The sequence below is a fragment of the Sorex araneus genome, chromosome 2 (assembly GCF_027595985.1).
Source record: "Sorex araneus isolate mSorAra2 chromosome 2, mSorAra2.pri, whole genome shotgun sequence".
In the NCBI taxonomy this organism is placed as follows: Eukaryota; Metazoa; Chordata; class Mammalia; order Eulipotyphla; family Soricidae; genus Sorex; species Sorex araneus.
In genome coordinates this window covers 242,844,463-242,870,615 of record NC_073303.1, presented here as the reverse complement: position 1 = coordinate 242,870,615, position 26,153 = coordinate 242,844,463, and the positions used below count along the sequence as shown (strand labels likewise).

The 26,153-nt window shown below is 48.2% G+C and overlaps 1 protein-coding gene across 1 annotated transcript; it reads right to left on the bottom strand.

Moving 5' to 3' along the window:
• Positions 1-107: 107 nt before the first annotated feature.
• Positions 108-15,546, bottom strand: LOC101547882 (zinc finger protein 345-like). The gene is made up of 6 exons (XM_055128474.1): positions 15,486-15,546; positions 8,099-8,182; positions 6,750-6,876; positions 5,497-5,580; positions 4,387-4,460; positions 108-2,133 (listed from the first exon to the last, which is right to left on the bottom strand). The coding sequence occupies exons 2-6, from the start codon at positions 8,138-8,140 to the stop codon at positions 397-399; spliced, it is 2,064 nt and encodes a 687-aa protein (XP_054984449.1). The 5' UTR covers positions 8,141-8,182; positions 15,486-15,546; the 3' UTR covers positions 108-396.
• Between the last annotated feature and the right edge of the window lie 10,607 nt (positions 15,547-26,153).

Below are 26,153 nucleotides of genomic sequence, written 5' to 3'. Positions count from 1 at the left end.
CTGTTTCACATAGCACCATGATTGATCTCTGCCATAAAACCCCACAAACCAGGGCCTCTCCACCAAGTCAGAACCAGAGCTAATGAGACAGTGGTACACGAGGGACAGTTTTATTATGTTTATTAGTTCTTCAGTCACCTTCCTTCTGGTTTCCATCACCAAGACCCACATTTACAAGTCAACATACAAGTGAAGTTCACAAGGGCACACCTGGGGTCCAGGTGATAATAGGCAAGTATCTGTCTCTTATAGATCTGACATCACAGGAAGCCTGTTACATTCTACCAGGATAATTTACTTCTTGGACGACTCTTGTGGCACCCCTACGCCCCTTGTCTACAGGAAACTTCTACAGAGGCCTGTTCTGACATTGCAGATTATTATTAGGGGATCATGTCATCCTTTATGAATTTTATAATGTTTTCTAAGGTCGAAAGGGAAAAAGAAGGCCTTCCCACATTCTTTACATACACAAGATTTCACTCCGGTATGCACTTTCATATGTTTAGAAAGGCTCGAACGTGCAGTGTACGCTTTCCCACAAGTCTCACACTGATAAGGTTTCTCTCCACTGTGAATTTTGATATGCGAAGTAAGGCCTGAGGGCAGAGCAAAGGCCTTTCCACACATCTGACATTGATGAGGTTTCTCTTTACTATGAATTTTCATGTGCTTATTCAGTTTTTTATTTTCTGGGAAGCCCTTCCCACATTCCTTACAAACATAAGGGTTCACTCCAGAATGAAGTTTCCTATGACTACGGAGACTTGAGGAATAAGGAAACCTCTTCCCACATTCCTCACATACATAAGGTTTCTCTCCAGTATGATGTCTCCTATGACAACGAAGGCCTGAGGAATAACGATATGCCTTCCCACATTCCTCACACACAAAAGGTTTCTCCCCAGTGTGAATTCTTTTATGTACAGTGAGCTCTGAGGAATTAATAAAGGCCTTCCCACAGTCCTGACATATATAAGGCTTCTCTCCAGTGTGAATTCTCCTATGCACAGTCAGGGCTGAGGACTGAACAAAGGCCTTTCCACACATCTCACATTTATGCGGTTTCTCTCCAGTATGAAGTTTCCTGTGTGCAGAGAGGTAAGCAAATAGAGCAAAGGCCTTCCCGCATTCTTTACAGACATGAGGTTTCTCTTTGTTATGACTCTCCCTATGTCTAAAAAAGTTTGAGGGGCAGCTGAAAGCTTTCCCACAGACCTCACATATATATGGCTTCTGTCCTGTATGAATTTTCCCATGACGCAAAAAGTTATAGTAATGAGCAAAGGTCTTCCCACATTTCTTACATATATATGATTTCCGTTCAATGTGCATTTTTTTGTGCATAAAATAGCTCAAGTAATAGACAAAAGCCTTCCCACAGAATTTACATGAATAAGATTTGTCTCGCACGTGAGTTTTCCTATGCGCAGAAAAGCTTGAGCAGTGAAGAAAGGACTTTCCACAGTCGGTGCATAAGTAAGGTTTCTCTTCACTATGAATGTTCCTGTGTATACTGAGGCTTGAGGGTTGGGTCAAGGCCTTCCCATCCTCTTTACATACATACGGTCTCTCTACAGTTTGAACTCTCCTCTTTATAATATGGTGTGAGGAACGATGGAAGGCCTGCCCGCACTCTTTCCAAGTACCCAACTTCTCTCCTCTATGGACATTCACAGGGTCAAGCCAGTGTGACATTTGACTCAATGTTTTTCTTTGCTGTTGACATTCCTGGAAATTCTGTCCATTGTGGGTTTCTATAGGAACCTCCTGGTGCCTAGAACACGGGAAGCGTACCTCACACTCCTCACAGTTGGATGGGTTCTGTTCATGGTGGCTTTGCTTATGGGCCTGTTGGTGTGAGGGACTCTCTATGAACAGTGCTCCTCTCTCACAATCCAGGGGCCGTTGCACTGGGTGTTTTTGTGTCCTTGGATTGAGTGAAATATACTTGGAGTAGCTTTTCCCAGGGGAGGGATTCGTTGGAGGTAGGGAGCACTCTCCATTCTGATCACCCTCAGAAGACATCCCAATGATCCTGGCATCCCCATAGGGCTGAGGGCATGATTCCTCACTTGAAACTTTGACCCTGTGTGCTAGGTCGGAGACATTCCACTGGGACTGGCTGCTTCCCTGTAGATCAGGAGAGAAGGATTGCAATTACTGCTCTAGTCCTTAAAAGTCTCCTTGTCTAAAGAAATCAAGCCCTGCGGGTTAGTTACTAACATTTCCACCACACAAATGCAACTCCTGACAGGTGGATAGCTTTCTCAGAAACGACCTAATGTATCTGCAAGAGGGGTGCACAAAATTGAAGGATGAGGATCATTAAACTTGCAAATTATTTTTCAACTCAATGAACGGATATCTTGAATGGATACAAGGCCCTCTGCAAAACATGAATTACTAGTGAATAGAATGCTGCTTCCCCACAGAGCTGAGACAGACCATAGGGGCCACCAAAAAAATCTCACCACTAGAGGATTCCTCTCCAGGATCAATGACTTTTTTGTTTGTTTGTATGTTTTGTAGTTTGTATTTATTTTTAGGGTGGCCACACTAAGAGGTGCTCAAGGATCATTGTGGTGGATTTCTGGGGACATTTTAGGTGCTGGGCATTGAGCCCAGGTTTCTGTTCCTGTGCAAAACTACTACCCTTCCCACTGCACCATAACTAGGGCCGAAATCATTTCTTTTTAAAAATAAGTACTGTACTTGCTTATGATCAAAAAAGATCATATTCCTTCAGTATTAAAAAAGAGGTCGAGGGGCTGGATTGATAGTACAGCAGGTAGAGCGTTTGCCTTGCATGTGGCCGACCTGGATTGGATACCCAGCATTACATATGGTCCCCTGAGCACCACCAGGAGTAATTCCTGAGTGCAGAGCCAGGAGTAATCCCCTGAGCAATGCCAGGTGTGAACTCTTTCCCCCCCCAAAAAAGACCACCAGAGATATTAAGAGAATAAAATTTGGAGGTGTGTATTCACATCAGCTGGCGGGCTGTCTTGCTAGGCAAAGGCAGCTAGACAAAGGCAAAAAACAAAACAAAACTCGGTCTGGCTGCCACGCCCACGATCTGCCTCTGGGTGCCATCCCAGGGACCCCAAGGGATTCCCAATTGAATCCCAATATGGATTATCACCCTCAGAGATGTCTCTGGTCCCCAACCATTTACAATCTTACAATTCCAGAAGCACGTGGCTGCAAAAACGGCTGCACAACCTCTCATATTCAAAGTGAGCAATAGAAAATAAATTACCTAGCGTCTCCCCCTGATAGCCAGACTTGAATGATGGTGGGAAAATTCAAGCAAAATATAATGCCCAGAAGTAGAGACAGTGTATTGGGGAAATTGTCTGCCACAGAGGCAGGGTAAGGACTGGGATGGGGGGAGGGGAAATACCAGGAACATTGATGGTGGAAAATGTGCACTTGTGGAAGGATGGGTGTTCAATCATTGTATGGCTCAAGCTCAAACATGGAAGCTTTGTAACTTTATCTCATGGTGATTCAAAAAAAAAAAAGAGATTGGGGCCTGGAGGGCTTTTGCCTTGAATGCAGTCTACCCGGGTTGGATCCCTGGAATCCCATATGGTACCCAGAACAACACCAGGATTCATTCCTGACTGTGACTGCAGAGCCAGGAGTAACCAGGATATGATCCCCCCCCCACCCAAGGGGGTGTGTGTGTGTAAGTGAGAGTCAGGAGTAACCAGGGTGTGAAGAAAAAAAAAGCTATGTGTGTGAAAGTGAGAGTACAAGTACAGTGGGAAGAACACTTGCTTTGCATAGTTTGATCCCTGGTATAGAACATGGTCCATGGTGTACTGCCAACTGTAATTTCTGAGTGCAAACCCTGATGATAACCCCTGATACTGCCTGGTAAGATCCAAAATGAAATAATAATAATAATAGTAATAATAATAACAATGAAGAAGGAAGAGGAGGAGGGGAAAGAGAAGGGGGAGGAGGAGGAGGGGGATGGGGAGGGGTAGGGGAGGAGAGGAAAAGGAGAAGAAGGAGGAGGAGGAGAAGGAGAAGGAGAAGGAGAAGGAGAAGAAGAAGGAGGAGGAGGAGGAGGAGGAGGAGAAGAAGGAGGAGGAGAAGGAAGAGAAGGAGAAGAAGAAGAAAGAGAAGAAGAAGAAGAAGAAGGAGGAGAAGAGTTTCTTTAGATTTTAAAGAAATGATTTTAGCACCGAGTGGGTTAAGGGCCCTCTACTCCCAGCATTAGGCTCCAAAGTTCCTCCCTGTGATTCCCGGACACAATAGATGTGGTGGTGGGTATGGAGCCAGATCCCCAACTCTCAAGTCACATGCTCGGTGTGTGAGCACTGACCTACTCAGGCGACATAATAATATTTATATTCAACGTGTGAATCTTACCAGCTCACTCGTATTTGGTGATCCTGTTCCCAAATCAAATTGCAGCCATGCCACATCCTGAAGTGGTTTGAGATCTGAAATCAATCACAATATGCAATGAAAGAATTTGTTAAATAGAATGTAGGGGCTGGAGCAATAGCACAGTGGGTAGGGGTTTGATTCCCAGCATCCCATATGGTCCCCTGAGCACTGCCAGGAGTAATTCCAGAGTGCAGAGCCAGAGTAACTCCTGTGCATTGCTGGGTGTGACCCAAAAAATTTGTCTAATGTAGCTGAATGAGGCTGAGCAGCTAAGGATATCTCTATGGTTCTCACAGTCCAAACAGGCCCACAGCAAAGGGAAGGTCTGAGGGGGGATTGCAATGAGCATCCTGGCAGTCCCCAAATTAACTTAAGGGTTTTGTTTATTGACCACACCAGGTGAGGCCCTAGGGACCATATGAGATGCCAGGAATTCAACCTGGGTCTGCCAATGTAAGGCAAGCACCCTGCCTCCTAGCACATAAAATCTCCAAGTCAATTTAGCATCTCATTCCCTATTTAAACAAACAAACAAAAAGAAAGATATTTCTTCATGGGTCAGAGAGAGAATAGCAGGTAGGCATCTGGCTTGCATGAGGCTGACAGGCCAATCCCTGAGCATCACCCAAAGCAAACCCTGAGAACCGCCAGGAATAGCTGCTGAGCATCACAGGTCCCAAAGACCAAGGAATAATAAGATTCTGATGATACTTGAAAACCATGCTAATGCTCCAAGGGTAAATGAGAGAGAGTGCAGAAGGGGATCCAGCAGGAAAGGGTGCCTCGACATTGCTGTTAGCAATGCTTAGCACATCAGTTGCTAAGGCACAGGCAAGGTGACTAAGGGTCAGAAATCCCATGGACAACTCTACACGCCTGATAGATGAGTAACAACAAAGCCAAGAAAGCAAAGCGCAGGGTCATTTCGTGAAGGACAGCCCAGGGGAGTGAAGGGCAGCCTGAGCATGGCACAGATGCTTGCATCCAGGTGGCTGAGGCCACCAGAGTGAGCAGTGCGATTTTGTTTCCTAGGGGACCCTCACACTACCCAGGTAGGGCCCGAGTCAGGGAGGGTCCTCAGATACTCACCTGCACACACGCCTCTCTTCCCTGGCCTCAGGATTTCTCCTTCCAACCAGTTTATCAGTCTAGGCTTCACCCTGGAATGCCCTGCTGCCATAGACACGGAAGCACGGGTTAGTGACAAGGAAAAGGCAACAGGCCAAACCAATTTGTTCCAAACAAAACCAGGAAAATTAATAAAATGACAAGAACAGAATTTTTTTTTTTTTTTTGCTTTTTGGGTCACATCCGGCGATGCACAGGGGTTACTCCTGGCTCTGCACACTCAGGAATTACTCCTGGCGGTGCTCAGGGGACCCTATGGGATGCTGGGATTCGAACCCGGGGCAGATGCGTGCAAGGCAAACGCCCTACCCACTGTGCTATCACTCTAGCCCCAGAACAAAATTTTCATGTGCTCCAGACTGGTTGTTATCAGGGACATAAGACCCACATTTCAATTTAAGACTAAAAGTGAATCATGTTGAAGTTTCCCAGAACCACTGGGGTGACCTCAAGCACTGAGCAGCCTGTTGGTGAGGCCCTAAGAAAGAAATGAACTTGTGGCCAGAGTGATAGTCCAGCCGTGAGGGCATGTGCCTGACACAAACTTATGGGGTTTGATCCCTGGCATCCATATGATCGCGGAGCACTGCCAGGAGAAATTCTTGATACATACCCAGGAGTAATCCCTGAGCTTTGCTGGGTACTGCACTCAAACAAAATCAAAACAAAACAAAACAAATAACAAAGTTGCAGGCCTGGTGCTATAGTCCAACAAGTAAGGCACCAGCCTTGTAGGCTGCTGTTGGGTTTAACTCACAGCATCCCCATGTGCCCCTGAGCAAAGTCAGGAGTGATCCATCAGCACAGAGGCTCACTGATTGTGGACTTTGGCTCTGAACTAAACCAAAAGCAAGGCACTAAAGTGAAGGGTAGAACAAGAAGTCAATTAACCAGCAATGGGAGGAAGTAGTAAGAGGACAGGTGCAAGAGCACAGTGCGCAGGGTGCTTTCTTGCATGTGGCCAAAGTGGGTCGATCCCCTGCATCCCATTTGGATGCCAGAGCCCACCAACAGCGATCTCTGAGAACAGACTCAGGAATAATCCCTGAAATTGCCAGGTGTGGCCCATAATAAAAAGGGGAAAATAGAAAGGTCCAAGAGAGTGATCTACACGGTTGTCAAACATCCCAGCGCATATTGAACACAAAGCCTGGGTCCAACTCCCAGAGCCTGCGGTTATCTGTTCTGGCATGGTCAGCCTACAGGGCTCTCACCCACGGCCCGCAGGTGCTGGTAGGTCTCCAACATCACATCCCTGTAGAGCTTCCTCTGCAAGGCATCCAGGCACATCCACTCCTCTGGGGTGAAGCTCACGGCCACGTCTTGGAACGTGAAAGCATCCTGAACATACACGGGGGACAAGAGTCAGGGTCAGTCACCACTCCGCTCCCTGGAATATGAGAACGGGACCCCCATTCTGAACCCAGAGGGCTCAGGATCTCTCAAACAGGAAGAAACAGCTTCACATCCTCCTGGGTTACTGGCCCAAGAGTCAGTACACAGACACCCCAGGGTCAATCCCAGCACCACTGGTCTATAGTGAGCACTGCAAAGAGTAGGAACTGAGTACAGATGCACCAGGACTCAAAAAGCAAAAGCAACGCTCGGTTTGGCCTAAAACACTGAAGACACACAATGCCTGCAGCCCTAATCTCACGATCACTAAGGATAAGAAGGGAACTCTCAACTCCAGGGAGTGTCTCAAAGCCGTGCATGGACATATGTACCTGGAGATCTCTAACTCACAGCTAAGGGCCACCCTGTATCACTGTCAAAGTAAGTAAATATCAAACACCAGGCCGGTCCCTGAGATCCTTTGCTCCATCTCCCGGGGATAGGTCCATACCCAGAACTGTGCACACAGCAGTGAGTTGAACGGAAGACTGTGTGACTGAGCAGGCAAGAATATCCAGATTCTTTGACAAAATAGGGGATAACCCTCGTCCTGGGGCCCAGAGTCATTGTAGTTGGCAGGGGGCAAACGGGGCCAGCACACCCGAGGGTCCCCTGATGCCCCTCATGTGTGAATCCACAGCCAAGAGTGAGCCCTGAGCACATTCATTGTGGCTAAATAAATAAATAAATAAATAAATAAAAACAAAAAGAAACAAAACAAAAGATGCACGACTGGAAACAATGGGATAGGCTGGTGATTCCTGTAGTCCCAAATGGCCCCCTGGCATCGCCAGGTCAACACTAGAGTGCAGACCCAGGAAGAACCCGAGAATCACTGGGTCTCACCCTCCCATCCCTTCCCAAAAGAAAGAAAAACAAAAACAAAAAAACACAAAAAAGTCAGCCATGGATCACCTAACCCAGTAGGGTCCCCAGTCTGGCAGTAAGATTCTTGAGCAATGACTGGGAGTAATCCTTGAGTATCCCTAACCTGGCACAAACCCAAATGAACAAAGGAAACAAGGGCAAAGAGACCTCAAACAGCAGCGTCCAGCGCTCTGACCAGGAGCTATGTCCCAGGGCTCTCTGCTGAAACAACTGAGACAGACAGCCCTGGAAGCCTGTGTGCTCCTGTCACTGCATTGTCATTTTGTCACTCCCCTCCTACCTGAGGACAATGTGTCAGGCTGCGTTTGACCATTGTGTCCATCCTGTTATTTCCGAAGGTCAGCAGAAGGGTCTGTGTAAAGACCTGCAGGAGAAGACAGAGCAGTGAGCACCAGAGAGGGGCAATCACCCCAGGGCCCTGACTGGCAGCGCTTACGGGCCCTGACTCACAGACTTAGTGAGACACACATTGTCAGATGCTCCTTCCCCTCCAAGGGTCACAGAGTGGGTGAAAATCCGGGTTGCCTGTCACTCTCAGGGAAGGCGAGGCAAGCAGCTGACCTGCTGTCCTAGCTCTCGGGCCCCTTGGATATTATTACCTGAAAATGTTATGGCATTGAACAGAAAGCTACTGGAACAGATGAAAATTAGGTCCAAGGCCAGAACGACAGCACATTGAGAGGGCATTTGCCTTCACATGGCTGACCCTGGTTCGATCCCCTACAGCCCATAGGATCCCCAAACCCACCAGGGGAGATTTCTGAGTGCAGAGTCAGGAGTAAGCCCAGAGCATTGCTAGGTGGGGCCTCAAAAAACAAAACAAAAAACCAAAACAAACACCAGAAACACTCAAATAAAAGTGAGTGGTGTACTTACTAGGAAAAGAACACACCTAATTTCACAACTCTCTGAACTTAACCAGTGTAAAAGTTGTCTGATGATGGCCACAGAGAGCACAGAGCATGGGGTGCTTGCCAGGCACCCACCAGACCCGGGTTCAACACCCATTACCCCACAGGGTCCGCAAGCCTTGCAGGACATGATGAATCAACCAGGAGTAACCACTGAGCACTGCTGGGTATGGCCTCCAACTAAAATTAAATAAAAAATTTAGGGTCAGGTAATGTAGTTGGGTTGTATATTGCCTTACAGACAGCTGACCTGCGTTCAATCCTCGGCACTCCACTGAGTACCAGTAAGTAGCAACCACAGGGTCTGACCCCAAATCCAAATGGAAAAAGAAGATTTGTTTAGGAGTCAACACCCTGTCAACATGTTTTGTAGGATGCAGGTTTGGATTTTGGGGCCACAAGTGGCAGAACGTGGGGCTTATTCCTTGTTTTGTTTGGGGGACCCCGTGTTGTGTCACGAGATTATACCGTGGTTGGGTGCTTGAAGGCCACACTACTACTGGCCTATCTCTGACCCCAAATTCAAATTCTATATAAATCCTGTGAACTGTGTGAGAAGGACACAGACAGGCATGACAGGGGCCAGAGATAAGGCCCAGCTGGCACTTGCTGGTTGTTGGCATGACCCTGAGGTGGAAGCACAGGTTTCAATTTCAAGGTCTGGAGGGGGGCTGGAGCAATAGAACAGGGAGGGAGTTTGCCTTGCACGCGGTGGATCCAGATGGCCCACCCAGGTTAGATTCCCAGATTCCAACATCCTGTATGGTCCTCTGAGCACCACCAGAGGTTAATTCCTGAGTGCAGAGCCAGGAATAACCCCTGTGCATCCCTGGGTGTGACCCAAAAAGCCAAAAAAAATGAAGAAGAAGAAAGGTTTGGAGGGATCTGAATGAGAGGCCAGTGCAGTGGGAGGGGCACTTGCCATGCATGAAGCAGCCTCAACTTCACACCCTAAATCCCCAAAGAGTGATCCCTGAGCACTGCTGGGCTTGGCAGGAACCCCCAACTCTCCTATCCTCCCTCTTAACTGCCAACAGCAGAAGTGTGAAATCCAGCATTATATTCTCAAGGGTCAGATCTTGGTTTGTTTTTGTTTTGGGGCCACATCTAGTGATGCTAAGAGCTTACAGGCCAGTTTTTCATAGATTCTAAGATTTTACTTCTCTTGGTACATGATTTTGTATTAGAAAAAGGAGGGAAAATATTACACTTGGCTCAAAAAATTTTTCATAGTGAAAGGCCATAGTTTTGCTCAGAGCCTCCAACTCCTTTTCCTCCTGACAGTCTCTTAAAGTATTTTAGAGGGAGCTAGAGCAATAGTACAGCAGGTAGGGCATCTGCCCCGAAACTGGCCTCCCAGGTTCAATCCCCAGCACCTATATGGTACCTCCAGCACCGCCAGGAATAACCCCTGAGATCGCTGGCTGTGACCCACAAAGCAAAAGAAAAAAAAAATTTAGAATGTTCATATCTAAGAACTTCTATTAAAGGTATGAGCAGAGGGACAGGAGAGAACATACCAGGCTGGAGCAGATGCAGCCATCTGGAAGCCAGGGGCCCTTCCCTGGTACTCACTGTCCACTGGTCCTCTGAGCAGAGCATAGCGCAGTCCTCAAGCATTGTGAGGCGTGGCGCCAAATCCCACCCATCTGCTCTGGAAGTAGTGAGATAGATCGAGAGAGAGAAGCTCAGAATTCTGAGCACTTGCTTTACCGGTGAGGGACGAGGCATAGCTCCTCTGCATCCAGAAACACATACACAGAGGGGCAGAGTCTCTGGCCAGTTCCAAGTATGTAGCAAAAGGGGGGAAAAATAAAAAAAGGGCAGGAGATATGCAAACCCCAAAAGAGAAGTTTAAAGAATGCTCATGCGAGGCTGGAGTGATAGCACAGTGGGTCAGTCATTTGCCTTGCACATGGCCGACCCGGGGTTCGATTTCCAGCATCCCATATGGTCCCCTGAGCACCGCCAGGAGTAATTCCTGAGTGCAGAGCCAGGAATAACCTCTGTGCATTGCCAGGTGTGACCCAGAAAAAAAAAATGCTCATTTGTCAAGACAAATTCTGTAGTGAGACTTCTATTTTTTTTTTTTTTTGGTGGGGGGGTTGTCAACCCTGAGTGCTCAAGGGACCTATGGAATGGTGGGGATCAAACCTGGGTTGACCACGTCCATGCACACGTCCAACCCACTATACTACTGCTCCAGAGTTTATTTTGGGGCCACTCCTGGTAATATTCAGGGGAACCTGTGGGACTTAGGGGATCAAACCTCGGTCAGCTTTGGGCAAACAAAGGCCCTTCAGGCCCTTCAGGGTCCCCTCCCCCCAACCATGGCAATAAAATTTCTTGGAAGTAATAAAGCCACCAGTCCTAGGTCTGACCCACCTTGTGGATACAGAAAGCAAGACCTGATAAGACCTTCCCCAGCATCAGCCCCTGTGGAGACTGGACCCCTCCCTACAGAAAGAGACTGAAGGGATTTACTGGAGCATCCTCAACTCCTTCCTTCAATCAGTTCCAGTGAGAACAAAAGTCAAGACAAGGAGTTTCAAATAAGACCACTCCCATCTCTACCCACTAAGCAACAACCCTAGCAACCCTAGACTCTTATTTTTCTTTTTTAATAATGTACTGCTATTTGTTTTTTTTTGTTTTGTTTTTTTTTTTTTGCTTTTTGGGTCACACCTGGCGATGCACAGGGGTTACTCCTGGCTCTGCACTCAGGAATTACTCCTGGCGGTGCTCAGGGGACCATATGGGATGCTGGGATTCGAACCCGGGTTGGCTGCGTGCAAGGCAAATGCCCCACCCGCTGTGCTATCACTCCAGCCCCTGTACTGCTATTTGTTCAGCCATGGATTAAGCTGATTGAATTGGGCATGAACTCCACATTACTTTTTTAAAAAAATTATATCACTGTGAGATAGAGTTACAAAGCTTTCATGTTTGAGATTCAGCCATACAATGATGAAACAGCCATCCCTCCACCAGTGCACATTCTCCACCACCCACATCCCAAACCTCACCCTGCCTCCTGGCAGACAATTTCTCCCAATACTCTAATTTTGGACATTATGTTTTGCTTGAAATTTCCCACCACCATTCAAGTCTATCTGCCAGGGGCAGACGCTAGGTAATTTATTTTCCATTGCTCATTGTGAGTATCATGAGAGCTCACACGGCCGCAATTGTAAACGTAAATTTCTAGATTGTAAACGACTGGGTTCCAGAGACATCTCTGTATGGCACTAATTCATTTTGCAATGCTAGACTCTTATCTAGCAAAAAAGGCTCATGTGGGGGTGATCTGGAGAAACCCTAAAAAAGCCACCTTGAACAAAGGGAGGGCACACGTATGTTGCTTGTACCCACGTGACAAAGCACAGGTATAGCCCGCATCTCTCTTCTTGAGATGCGTACTTTCCTATCTAATGCTCGGGGGCATGTAGGGGCTCTCTCCACCCTTGGAGAAGCCTGCATTCTTCCTTGAGCGCGTTTCTTTCTCTTTCTCTCTCGCTTTCCCTCCCTCCTCACCTGTAAAATCCTCCAAATAAAATCTGTCCTGCTTGTCTACTCCTGAAATTCTTTTCTGAAAGGCAAAACAAGAACCCCGAAACTCTGGGTCTCAGAGTGGCAGAGGTGAGTTTGGATAAAGTGACTATCTCTCTCCTCCCTATCTCATATACACCCCCTGTGGGGGTCACCTACATCACCTGGAAATCCCCCCCTTTTTTTATTTTTCCTTTTTGGGTCACACCCAGCTATGCACAGTGGTTACTCCTGGCTTGCACTCAGGAATTACCCCTGGCGGTGCTCAGGGGACTGTATGGGATGCTGGGATTCGAACCCGGGTTGGCTGCGTGCAAGGCAAACGCCCTCCCTGCTGTGCTATCGCTCCAGCCCCTGGAAATCTCTTTTTTGCCAAGTACTCACCTCAATAGCATGGGGTGCTCCTGGTCAGGGAGAGATGAACAGTGTGGTTGGTGCTCAGAAACTTGAGAGGTAAAACATTTTTTTTTTCTGGGGAAAAAAAATCATACAGGGCTAGCAGGGAGAGTTCAGCTGATAGGAAGCTTTTCTTCCAAGCTGCTATGAAGGGTTTATGGCAGTATTATAAGGTACCTCCTGGACTGCTAGAAAAGATGCCTGAGCTCAGATCCAAGACTAAGCTCTGAGCACCAAGTCTCAGGTTCCAAAACTAAAACTTAGTAATAAAAATAAAAAATTCCTGTGCAAAGGAGATGCGAAGACAGTACAGCGGTGAGGTGCTTGTCTTGCACATGAATGACCCAGGTTTGATTCCCGGCATGCATATAGCTCTTTGAGCATTGCCAGGAGTGACTCCTGAGTGCAGGAGCAGGAGGAGTAACCCCTGAGCACTGCCAGGTGTGCCGCCCCACAAATAAAAAAACTAAAAAATAAATTTAAATAAATCTATAAAAGCATGGGAGCCAATGGAGGTCATAGATTACATTATGTGAAGGCTTGGGGCACACCCTGGAGGTGCCCTGGCTACTTCCTGCTAAGATTGCACACTGTGTTCCAGGACCCGCTGTGGCCCAACACACCCCTGATGCATGAGGGATCCCCAGAGCCCTGTGCTCCATTAGGACTTCCAGAACCTACTGGTTGCATGGGGAACAGGGGAAAATCAAAAAGCTCAGTCAAATACTTCTGAATCCCACCCAAGCACATAAAGAATGTGCCTCCACTGTCCTCCCACTGGGCAGGAGGCTAGTACACTGGGAGGGCGTTTGCCTTGCACCTGCTGACCCAGACTGAGCCCTGGCATCCATAGGATTCCATGAGCACTGCTAAGAGATCCCCAGGTGCAGAGCCAGGAGTGACCCAAGAACACCACAGAATGTGGGAAGGGGAAGCCAGAGGGAGGAAGGGGGAGGGAGAGAGAATGAGAGAGTGAGAGAGTGGAAGGTAGGGAGAGAGTGAGAGCTCCCAGGGCCCTTTTGATGTAGGCAGGTAGATAAGGAAAGACTCTCAGTCAGCAAAACTTCTGGGAGGAAAATTCTAAGGCTGATCCACCTTGTGGATATGGATACACCGTTAGCAGCAATGGACCTGGAGGAGATTGGACCCCTCCACATGAAGGAAATTCCTGGAGAAGGAAATTCCTTGAATACCCTTGGACCTCTCCCTTAATCAGATTAACTTTAGTGTCACTGTCACTGTCATCCCGTTGCTCATCGATTTGTTCGAACGAGCACCAGCAACGTCTCTCATTGTGAGACTTATTGTTACTGTTTTTTTGGCATACTGAATACGCCACAGGTAGCTTGCCAGGCTCTGCTGTGTGGGCGCGATACTCTCAGTAGCTTGCCGGGCTCTCTGAGAGGGATGGAGGAATCAAACCCGGGTCGGCTGCGTGAAAGGCGAACTCCCTACTGCTGTGCTACCGCTCCAGCCCAACTTTAGTGATTTAGCCCAAAGAAGACCATCACCACTCCCAACCTCCCTGGTAACCTCCTTAGCAATGGACTTTTACCTAGGAAGAAGCCCCACAAGGGGGCAGATTGGAGAAACCCTATAAAAGCCATCTTAAACAAAGGAAGGGCACACACATGCTGGAGCAAAAGCACAATGAGCAGGGCATTTGCCTGGCAAACAGTATTCCATATGGTCTCCCAGGCACCACCAGGGGTAATTCCTGAGAGCAGAGCCAGCAGTAACCCCTGGGAAGCGCTGGGTGTGATAAAAAAAAAAAAATCATATATGCTGCCCTACCCCATGTGCCACTTGACCCTGTGTCGTCAAGTACGTGTGTCGCCCGTATCTCCGCACGTCAGATGGGTACTTTCATGCTCTCCTATCTAATGCTGGTATATGTGTAGGTGCTCTCTCCGCCCTTGGAGAAGCCCGGGTTCTCTCATAAGCATCTCTCTCTCTCTCTCTCTCTCTCTCTCTCTCTCTCTCTCTCTCTCTCTCTCTCTCTCTCTCTGTCTCTCTCTCTCTCTCTCTCCTCTCCTCTCTCTCTCTCCCGCCCCACTTTGAAAAAACTCTCCAATCTCCAAATAAAATCAGTTTGACTTCACTCCTTGTCTACTCCTAAAATAATTCTTTTCTGCGAGCGAGACAAGAACCCACTAACTCTGGGTCCCAGGTGGCAGAGGAGGATCGAGAGAAAGTGACCGTCTTTCTCTCCTCGCGACTAGGTGAGCCACCCGTGGGGTCCACCGACGTCACTTAGAAGAGAGAAACCCTTTAGCCCGGACTCCACAATCAGCCTCAGGAACTAAAGGCGGCCAGCAACGGGCCGGCCTGGGGACAATCCCGCGACGATCCTCCCACCCCGACCCGTGACCACCCCGGGGGCTCCGAGTGTCCCTGCAGCGCAGCTCACACTGCGGTGACCGCACCCCACGCGGCCCCTCAGATCTGCCTGTGCGCTGGGGGCGCGCGCCTGGCGGTCGGGGACCCTGTGGGCGCGGGGGATGGAGCCGCGCCGGCGTGTGCAAGGCCAGCGCCAGCCCCGCGGGACTAGCGCCCCCGCTTAGGCGTCACTTTAGACAAGCGCTGTTCGGTAAAAATTCCCTTGTTTCCCCAAATCCTATGAATAAATAAAGTCGTTCCTCAGGAGCGCTCCGTTGGGTCCCGGGTGAAGCCATCCCCGGCGACCGTCAGGGACAGACACCGCTGCTCACAAGGCCGAGACCGCGGGGGTTCGGGGCGCTCGGAGCGACCACTCGGCGGCCGGCCGGGACCCTCTGGTCCCCCTGGGTACCCCAATAACCCACTCCTCACCTTCAGCAGCAACGCCAGCCGGCACTTGCGCCCAGAATGTGAAGATCCCAGGGGAAAAGAACTGGAGCCCTTACGTCACCGGCATTTCCGGTGAGAGCCTTAAAGGGCCAGGCGCCAAGTATTCCTGACCAGATATTTTCTGGTTTAGGACGGTTGTTTATTTTCTCATTTCTGGGGTAGGATCAGGTGACCCCGATATCTGGGGGTCGCCAAATCAGGATTGAAGAGTGAGGAACTGAATAGATGGCATAAGGAACAGAAATTCTTTCTTTTTACTGAGGGGATAAAAATCACAAAGATGGGGCTGGAGCAATAGCACAGCGGGTAGGGCGTTTGCCTTGCACACGGCCGACCTGGGTTCGATTCCCAGCATCCCATATGGTCCCCTGAGCACCGCCAGGGGTAATTCCTGAGTGCAGAGCCAGGAGCAACCCCTGTGCATCGCCGGGTGTGACGCAAAAAAAAAAAAAAATCACAAAGATTCCTTTGCAAACACCTGCCGAGACCATGCCCCTCAAAATTGCTCAGAAACCACTGGGTATTGATATTCAGATATTCATAATGTTTTTTGTTCATTCATATGTTTTTTGGGGGCGTGTCTAGTATTGCTTCATACATTCCTAACTCTGTGCTCAGCAATCACTTTGACTGGGCTCAGGGAACTCTCTGGGGTGTAAGGACGGAGGCTGGGTCAGCTACTTCCCACTGGACTATTTCTCTGAGCCCCCATGATTGTTTACTTCGCACTGAATTTCCAGTTGCTGGAGTAGTTTCAATTGTTCATGTTCTCACAGTTACAGGTGTGAGGTAGATATTAAGTGAATCACTTGAACCAGAATGGGGCACAGGGATTGGTGATGAATGGGGAAATATTATATATGTCAGCAATATTCCTTTGTGTGTGTATGTATATGTGTGTGATCACAGCCATTGGTGATCTCAAGCTACTCATCTTGTACTCAGTAACTCTTCAAACAGTGCTCAACATCAACAGTGCAGTGAATTTGACCACAAACATAAATCAGCCACAAGAACAGAAGTTCCCTTCAGTGCCATGCAGCTGAGTAGTCTCTCGTCGTTTCATAGTAGAAGGATTTCCAGCTAGAATTAAATTCTTCAATATTTGAACCATTGGGGAAGAACAATTGTTCAGCAGGTGTGCCGGAGAAAGTCTCTTTTTCAGAAATGCTGAGCAAACGTTGGCTATGATGATTTGATGTGTTATAGTAAGAATATGAAGTTTAGTTAGTTTAGAAATTTACTTTTGGGGCTGGAGTGATAGCACAGTGGTAGGGCGTTTGCACATGGCCAACCTGGGTTCGATTCCCAGCATCCCATATGATCCCCTGAGCACTTCCAGGAGTATTCCTGAGTGCAGAGCCAGGATAACCCCTGAATATTGCCGAGTGTGACCCAAAAAAGCAAAATAAATAAATAAATAAATAAGAAATTTACTTTTTTAGAGGAGTTATTCCAAAGTATACTGAATTTCCTGTAACTGCACCACTAGGGTGTGCAAGTCACGGAGTGTAAATAGGAACAATGGGTTGGGATCCCCAAAAGTGAAGTGGTTAAAGATCAAGAGTTGATTGCCTTGGTAATCTCTTTTTCTCGTTTCTGTAATTATGCCTGCATCACTATGTTTACATAAATCTACCTGGCAGCAGACCATGGGCCTGGTGAAGTAACCTAACTTTGTGGGTGCTTATTAAAATAACAGGTGCACCAGCATGTGGTTTTTCCTAATCAAAAGCCTGTGCTTCTGCTGGGAGGCTGCTGCTATGCCTAGCAGGACAGTCCGCCAGCAGGGGTGAATACACTCCTTCAAATTTTATTCTCTTGATGCTATCAGTGGTCATTTGATCACGATCCTACAACTTTTGGGGGCTTTTCTGGAATTTGATGGTGTGGAGAACTGGCACCCCATTCCCTGGGGATGACTGCAGATTCTTTAAATGACAACTTTGCCGTTGCTTTGTTCAAACCTTTGCCTGGTAGTCCAGTGTGTCGGCAGAACCGATGGCCCAAAATCTTAGATTTGGTTATCTGGAGTCCTCTAGGGAGTTGCTGACAATTTTCTCTTTGAGCCTGTAAGTCACTACCTGGGACTGTGTGGAAGGCTGGATGTGGTGCTACAGCCCTGATCAGGCCCGGGGGCAACTCGTCGAGATGGACCACAGGGACCATCTAAAACATCTCAGGGGCTGGAGTGATAGTACAGTGGGGAGGGAGTTTGCCTTGCACGTGGTCGACCCAGGTTCAAGCCCTAACATCCCATACGGTCCTCCAATGTAGGGAGCCATTTTACCTTACTGATCTTATCCTGTCACTATTTGTTTAATCACTAGCTAACCCCATGCCACACCTAGCAAAGGTTGCCACTCCTAATCTTACTGATCTTATCCTATCAGCATTTGTTTATTACTAGCTAAATCCCGTGCCACACCCTGCACTTCTGTTGGGGGTCCTGGAACCACCTCCTCCCAACAGGGAGGTATAAAATACTGTAACTGCCATAGAATAAACGCCTTTTCTCCCTCCTCCGGGCTCTGCGTCTGTTCTTTCGGCTGCGCCCTACGAAGGGTTCTCCCTGCTGAACAGAACGAGACCTCCACATCGACTTCCACACCTGGCGCCCAACGTGGCTGTCGAATTCACGGAAAAAGTGAGTATTTCTGAGGGTCGCCTTTCTCTTGGCACACACCGTGGTGCGGGAATGGCCTACTTACCCTCTGATTCCTCCATCCCTACCTACTCCTGGGAATCCCCAGTTATTTGCATCCTTTGTGTTATTTGCATCCTTTGTCTCGCTAATTTTATTTGGATCTTAAATGAGATTTTTAAGGCGAGAAAAAGTCAGCCATTTTCAGAGATTCAGCACCGTGTTTCCGAAATTGAGATTTTTTTGAGGAAAAAGTATGAGAGTTCAGAGGCTTCCTCAGTCTTTGGGGATGAGGCACCCCTCATGCAGGGGACTGACTCCTCCCGCGCAGAGGCACCTCCGAGACTTTATCCTGTGACTTCTGATATCCCCGATCCCTCTCCTCCGGAACTTAAATCCTTGCCCCTGGAGGACAAGGCTACCCAGGTAGATGAGGAGGAGAGGTGTAAGCTGGAGGACAAGGCTACCCAGGTAGATGAGGAGGAGAGGTGTCAGCCGTCAGCTCCACCACTCCATTATCTGTCCCATGACACTGCCTTTTTTAATCCCCCATACGCCAGTGAGGCACCCCGCCAGCTTGCCCAGGACACCGCTGCCTTAATAAGGCAGGTGGTTCAAGAACTAGTGAGTGCCCTGCAGCCTTCTACCCTCTCCCAAGAATCTAGTGCAAATTCGGTCTCTCCTCCGCCCTGCCACACTCTAGCTTCAAAACCTATGGCTGCCTTCCCAGTTACCAGGTCCCATTCTCGGGCCCCCAAATACCCCACCTCTGCCACGGCTCCACCTGATGATGATCCCTCAGACAGAGAAGTTGAGGAGGCCGATCAGCCTGAGGAAGGGGCACATTCCCAAGAGGAAAATTCCCCTCAGGACGTAGCTCTGCAGGCACCAATCCGCCAAAGCTACCGTAGATTGAAATTCGAAGACCTGAAAGATTTAAAGGCTGCTGTCTCTTCTTGCGGCCCCACTGCTCCTTTTACGCTTGGCCTTTTGGACTCCTTTTGTGAGGGATGGCTCACGCCGAACGACTGGTTCTCAGTCGCTAAGGCTGTCCTGAGTAGGGGAGACTATCTCTTGTGGAAAGCAGATTATTTAGAACGATGCCAAGAAATGGCGCGCCGCAACGTCGAGGCAGGAGGCTCTTCCTCATCCTGGATCTTTGCTAAATTTCAGGGTCAGGCACCCTTTGATTCTAATGAGGTGCAGGCTCAATTTCCCCCAGGGCTACTTGCCCAAATACATGTGGCTGCCCTCCGGGCCTGGAAGGCACTTCCCTCTAAAGGGTCGGTGGTAACATCCTTAGCCAAAGTTCGTCAGGGAGCTAACGAGCCCTATAGTGATTTCATAGGGCGCCTCACAGAGGCGGCTGAAAAACTCATGGGAAACGAAGAGACGGATAATGAGCTGATCCGCCATTTGGCCTATGAGAATGCTAATCCCATCTGCCAGGCCACACTCCGCCCCTATAAGCGTGGGAAGACCCTCTCAGAATACATTCGGCTATGCTCCGAGGTTGATCCCACCACCCAAAAAATAGGGCATGCTATAGGGGCTGCCTTCAAACAGTTCTCTATTCAACCATCGAGCAGTCAGAACAAGCTGTGCTTTGGCTGTCGGCAGCCTGGACATTTCTTAAGAAACTGTCCCAATAAAAAATCGCGGTCCAGACCTAGAAGTCCTTGCCCTAAGTGCAAACAGGGTTTCCACTGGGCGTCAGAGTGCCGCCAGAAGGCCAGGCCGGGAAACTGGGCACAGGGCCAGCCCCAGGGCCCCCAGTCCGCTCCCTCTCCCGTGTCTGGGGCACCTCAGAATCATGGGCCGTTCAACCCATCGGCGTCCAGCCCCCAATTCGCTCCCTCTCCCATGACCGGGGCACCTCAAAATCATGGGCTGTTCAACCCATCGGCACCCAACCCCTCTGCAGAGCCATCCCATACTCAGCCGGATTGGATCTCTGTGCCACCTCCCGCACAATATTAGTTAAAGAACAGGGACCCCAGATAGTGTATGTCAACGCCTGTGGCCCTTTGCCATCTGGAACTTTTGGCCTAATTATTGGGCGAGGCAATATGCTCCCTCAGGGCGTGCAAGTACTCCCCGGGATTATAGATGCTGATTTTCAAGGGCAGATTGGAGTAGTAGTTGAATCACTCTCCCCATTTTCAGTCTTGGACGCTGGCGCGCGGCTAGCACAGCTAATACTCATTCCAATAACAACAGTACAAAAACCACCCCCAATGTCAGAGACTTTTGCATTTTTTGCCCAACGCATTCTTAATCACAAGGGCTTGATGACTTTAGAGATCAACGGGAAGGAATTTTTAGGTCTGATTGACACTGGTGCGGATGTAACAGTCATTGCTGAAAAAGACTGGCCAAAAAGGTGGCCCCTCACCCCCTCATTGACTCACCTTCAGGGTATAGGTCAATCCCAAAACCCTATGTTAAGCTCATTTACGCTTGATTGGCGCACCAAGGAGGGAAAATCCGGGATGGTACGCCCCTATGTTCTGCCCGGACTCCCACTCAATCTCTGGGGCAGGGATATCCTTTCACAAATGGACCTTATACTAATTGATGCCAAGGGCCTAGACATGCTCCTTTCAGCAGGTTATTCTCCCGGAAAGGTTCTAGGAAAATACCTCCAGGGCACGCCTGCGCCGCTAGCCCTCGACCCAGTGAAAAATGACCACACAGGCTTAGGTTTATTCTCAGTTACTGCCACTGCTCCTCCTGCACCCCATACGGATAAGATCATATGGAAGTCCAATGAGCCTGTATGGGTGGACCAGTGGCTGCTTCCCACTGAAAAATTACAGGCTGCCAGGTTGTTAGTGCCGGAACAACTCGCGGCGGGACACATAGAACCCACCTCTTCCCCCTGGAACACACCCATTTTTGTTATAAAAAAGAAAAACGGCAGTTGGCGACTGCTACAGGATCTACGAGCAGTAAATAAAACCATGGTCATTTTCGGGGCGCTTCAACCTGGACTGCCGTCCCCAGCAGCCATCCCTTCAGAAATGTATAAGATAGTACTCGATTTAAAAGACTGCTTCTTCTCAATTCCCTTGCATCCTGATGATCGCCCCCGTTTTGCCTTTAGTTTGCCAGCTATTAATTATAAAGAGCCCATGCAACGTTTTCAATGGAAGGTTTTACCCCAGGGAATGGCAAATAGCCCCACACTGTGTCAAAAATTTGTGGCTCAAATTCTTGCTCCCATTAGGGCACAATGGCCCGACATCTATATGATCCATTATATGGATGATATACTGCTTGCTGGATCTGACCCACAGGCCACTATGCTCTGTTGCAATCAGGTGATCCGTGCGTTTACTCAGTCTGGCTTTCAAATTGCCCCCGAAAAAATTCAGATCGCTGACCCTTATACCTTTCTTGGATTTCGTCTTCAGGGGTCCCGTGTACTTTTGCAAAAAACGCAGCTGAAGCTTACTTCATTAAAGACACTACATGATTTTCAACAACTGCTTGGGCATATTACATGGCTCAGTCCCTATCTGAAACTTACCAAAGGAGACCTTATGCCCCTGTATGACCTTTTGCGCGGTGACGCTGACCCTTCTTCCCCTCGGAGTCTGACACCAGCAGCCCGAGAATCCCTAGTTCTCATAGAAAAAGCGATTGAAGGTCACTTTGTTTGCTCTCTAGATTATCAGCGCCCTTTTCACCTCCTTATCTTCGCTACTCCTCATTCTCCCACGGGCTTAATTTGGCAGGAAAACCCTGTTTCTTGGATTCACCTTCCTGCCACACCAAAGAAAGTTCTTGTACCCTACTATCTCTTAGTGGCATCCTTAATTATTGAAGGAAGGGGTTTCTCTCGTAGACACTTTGGTCTTGAACCGGCTTCTGTTATTCAACCCTACAATAAGGAACAGATAGATTGGCTTCTTCAAAATACTGATGATTGGCCCATCGCCTGCGCTTCCTTTTCAGGAATTTTAGATAATCATTATCCCCCCCATAAGTTGATACAATTTATGGCTTTACATCAATGGGTTTTTCCTGTTGTCACTAAGACCAGCCCTATCCCTGGGGCTAAAGTGATTTTCACTGATGGATCCTCTAATGGCCAGGCCGCCTATGCCTGTGAGGGTGAGACTGTTTCTTTTTCCACAAAGGAGTCCTCTGCTCAGCTGGTTGAACTCACAGCTGTTCTAATGGTTTTTAAAAATTTTTCCCTTCTTCCTTTTAATTTATACACGGATAGTGCCTATGTGGCCTTCTCTATACCATTACTGGAGACTATTAGTTACATTAAACCCTCCTCCCCCGCAACGTCATTGTTTTTGCAAATCCAACAGTATATTCGCTCCCGGCGAGCTCCATTTTTCATAGGTCATCTTCGTGCCCACACTAACCTCCCTGGGCCACTGGCGGCAGGTAATCACTTGGCAGATTTGGCCACCCGATCTTTCACAGCGCTAACTCTACAAGCAGATCCGCTGCAGGAGGCCACAACTGCACATGCCCTTCACCATCTGAATGCTCAAACTCTCCGCCTTATGTTTAAAATCACGCGTGAGCAGGCACGGCAGATTGTGCGCCAGTGCCCTTCCTGTGTATCCCTTCTACCCGTGCCTCACTTAGGGGTCAATCCCCGAGGACTAGTCCCTAATGCCATCTGGCAAATGGATGTCACTCATATTCATTCCTTTGGGCAGCTTAAATATGTGCATGTGACTATTGATACCTTTAGTGGGTTTATTTGCGCCTCAGCCCAGACTGGAGAGGCCTCAAAAAATGTCATTGCTCATGTCTTGCACTGCTTTTCTGTACTGGGCAAACCACAGCTAATAAAAACAGACAATGGTCCAGGATACACTGGAAAAAAGTTTGAGCATTTTTGTAAGAAGCTGCAGATTTCCCATCATACAGGGATCCCCTATAACCCTCAAGGGCAGGGGATAGTGGAGCGAGCCCATCTCACTCTTAAAACATATATTCAAAAGCTCCAGACAGAAAAGGAACTGTACCCAGCCTCACTTTCCCCTAAGACGTTACTATCTCACGCTTTGTTTGTCATGAACTTTCTTATACTGGACAAAGAAGGTCGCAGTGCAGCGGACCGTTTTTGGCATACTTCCACCAGCCACACTTATGCAAAAGTAAGGTGGAAAGACCCTCTGAGTGGTCTATGGAAGGGCCCTGATCCAGTCCTTATATGGGGCCGAGGATCAGCCTGCATATTTGATGCTGCTGATAGTGTAGCCCGCTGGCTCCCCGAACGACTGATAAGGCAGGTCGACACACCTGCTCAGGCTGAACCGACTTCCACCCAGAGAATAAATGAATCCTCTGAGGACAGTGTCCCTTCTGCCACTGCCCAGGAACTTGCTTGTGCTCAGTCAGCCGCGTCGGGAGTGACCAACTAGTGGTCTCGCTCACAGAACAGTTATTCAGACTTGGCCTGGCTGGAGCAGGAACCAGTATTACTTCAAGACTGAAGATGATGCCCGTAGGGCAGGATCGGGAGTCTCAGTGTGAATGTGGTGAGTGGGGTGCGCACCCGCGTGAAAGAAGGACCGGTCCGAGCGTGTGCAGGAGTAAGATTTGTGCGTGTGCTCCTAGTGTGTGTGCAATTGTCTCATTATCTTTCTTAGTTCTGCTTACTTTTCAACAACTTTTGAGAAGGTTTTGCCAGCTTATATCAACAAAAGTGCTTTCTTGACCCGTTTTTTCAACAAGCAGGAAACTGGCTGCTCAGGCAGAGAAACGGGGAGCAATGTTCCCAATCGGCCAACAGGGCTCACTTTGCCCTGGGGACTGCTCTTTCCTTTCTCAGTCTATCAGTTTTTTCCTGCCATTCTTGAAGGGTCAGATTGATCGATCAAGTATATATTTGTGCACATGTGTGATGTTTATTGTCTGACTGTCTGTCTCTCTGTCTGTGGAACACTCGAGTATTAGAGCTAGTTTAAAGTCAGTAATTCTTAGATCTGGGCAAACAAAATCAAGGGAGGTCAGAGTGATATGGAGCCCAGCAATTTAAAAGATCTAAGTATCTTTGGAGCTTGCTAGATTCAGGTCTAAACAAAGATTTCTAATCAGAATGTGGCGCCTACAAAGAAATTGAAATTTTTAATCCAGATTTCATATTGGGAGAACATTAATAGTTATTAACAGTTGAAATCCTCTTGAATTCTAGTAAGCTAAACATATCTATTGGACTTACATTCCTCACCCTCCACTTTTACAGGTTGTAGATTGGACCATGCCAGGACCCAGTATCTGGGCTAACAATTCCTTTCTTTTACCCCCTCCATGGGATTCACAGATGCCTCAGCTGCCGAATAAAGAAGAAACACCTTTTAATTTTTTCTCTAGGATACTCACTTGATCCTGTCTGCATTGGAGTGCCTCCCTGTCTCCCTCTTCACTTTCAGACTTGGATTCATACCAAGTCCCAAATTCATACTACCTCTGATCACTCACAAAAAGATTTTTCTTTTCTGGTGATTGTGCATTATCTACCTGTCTCAATTCTTCCCTCTCAATCCAAGATTCTCCCCACAGTATAATTTTATTAAGGGCCGGATCGCATATGGTTACCAGTGAACCTGACCAGAGAATGGCAACGCTCCCCCGATAAAGGGCTCCTGACTGAAGATCTGACACAACTGCTCCGGCGCTCCTGATGATTCCTTGGGCCTCTGATCACAGCTATCCTGGACTCATTGCTGTAACCACCACTGATGCTGTTGCAGGAATAGTTCTTCAAGCCTCGGTCCAGACACACAACTTCGTCTAAACATGACAAAATGACTCTTACCACCTTGGGACAATGCAGGCTACTGTCAACCATGATGTTGAGCAACAATTGGACACTCTACAGCAAGTGCTACTTTGGGTCCAGGGCTGGGTTAATATCTTAGAGTAACAAATGAGATTTTCGAGTGTTTAAGGATCTTTGGCTTGATTTGTAGGACCTCATCTTCCCCCAGTTCTTTACCTTGAGGATGCCGGGCTCCCAAGGATTTATTCTTGTGGATCAGGTTGCCAGGCAAAGCACTGCAAGGGAGGGCTGATACCCTGGCCCGGCTCCCTGCGAGGTATTCCGGTATAGCTTAGAGGTTACTCCAAAACCAAGGATTGATGGGGCCTATGAGGAGCCCCCTGCATAGACCCGATCATCCTTTCCTTCCTCCTCTCCCTGCAAAAATGGAGTCTTTATGTCACAAGGGATACCGGACAATGCCTCCCCTGACCACATTTAATTTAAAACAAAACAGGGGGAGATGTAGGGAGCCATTTTACCTTACTGATCTTATCCTGTCACTATTTGTTTAATCACTAGCTAACCCCATGCCACACCTAGCAAAGGTTGCCACTCCTAATCTTACTGATCTTATCCTATCAGCATTTGTTTATTACTAGCTAAATCCCGTGCCACACCCTGCACTTCTGTTGGGGGTCCTGGAACCACCTCCTCCCAACAGGGAGGTATAAAATACTGTAACTGCCATAGAATAAACGCCTTTTCTCCCTCCTCCGGGCTCTGCGTCTGTTCTTTCGGCTGCGCCCTACGAAGGGTTCTCCCTGCTGAACAGAACGAGACCTCCACATCGACTTCCACACTCCAAGCATGGCTAGGAGTAATTCCTGAGTGCAGAGGCAGGAGTAACCCCTGAGCATCACTGGGTGTGACCCAAAAAGCAAAATAAATAAGAAAATAAAACATCTTATTTTTTATGTAATCAAGCGTATTACTCAGGGTCAGTGAATTTTTGTTTGTTTGTTTTGTTTTTGATTTTGTTTTCTTGATAGCACAGGGGTAGGGCGTTCCCCTTTCACGAGGCCGACCCTTGTTCGATTCCTCTGCCCCTCTTGGAGAGCCCGGGCAAGCTACTGAGAGTATCGCGCCTGCACGGCAGAGCCTGGCAAGCTACCCATGGCGTATTGGATATGCCAAAAACAATAACAATAAGTCTCACAATGAGAGATGTTACTGGTGCCCGCTCGAACAAATCGATGAGCAACAG

What these genes read in the sequence shown, in the direction of transcription:
- LOC101547882 (XM_055128474.1), bottom strand. Translation starts at nt 8,140, where the DNA reads ATGGACACAATGGTCAAACGCAGCCTGACACATTGTCCTCAG. An exon ending in CCAGCACCTGCGGGCCGTGG is followed by an intron (nt 5,581 to 6,749) that starts GTGAGAGCCCTG and finishes TGTCTATGGCAG; the next exon opens with CAGGGCATTCCAGGGTGAAG. An exon ending in GAAGAGAGGCGTGTGTGCAG is followed by an intron (nt 4,461 to 5,496) that starts GTGAGTATCTGA and finishes GATTGATTTCAG; the next exon opens with ATCTCAAACCACTTCAGGAT.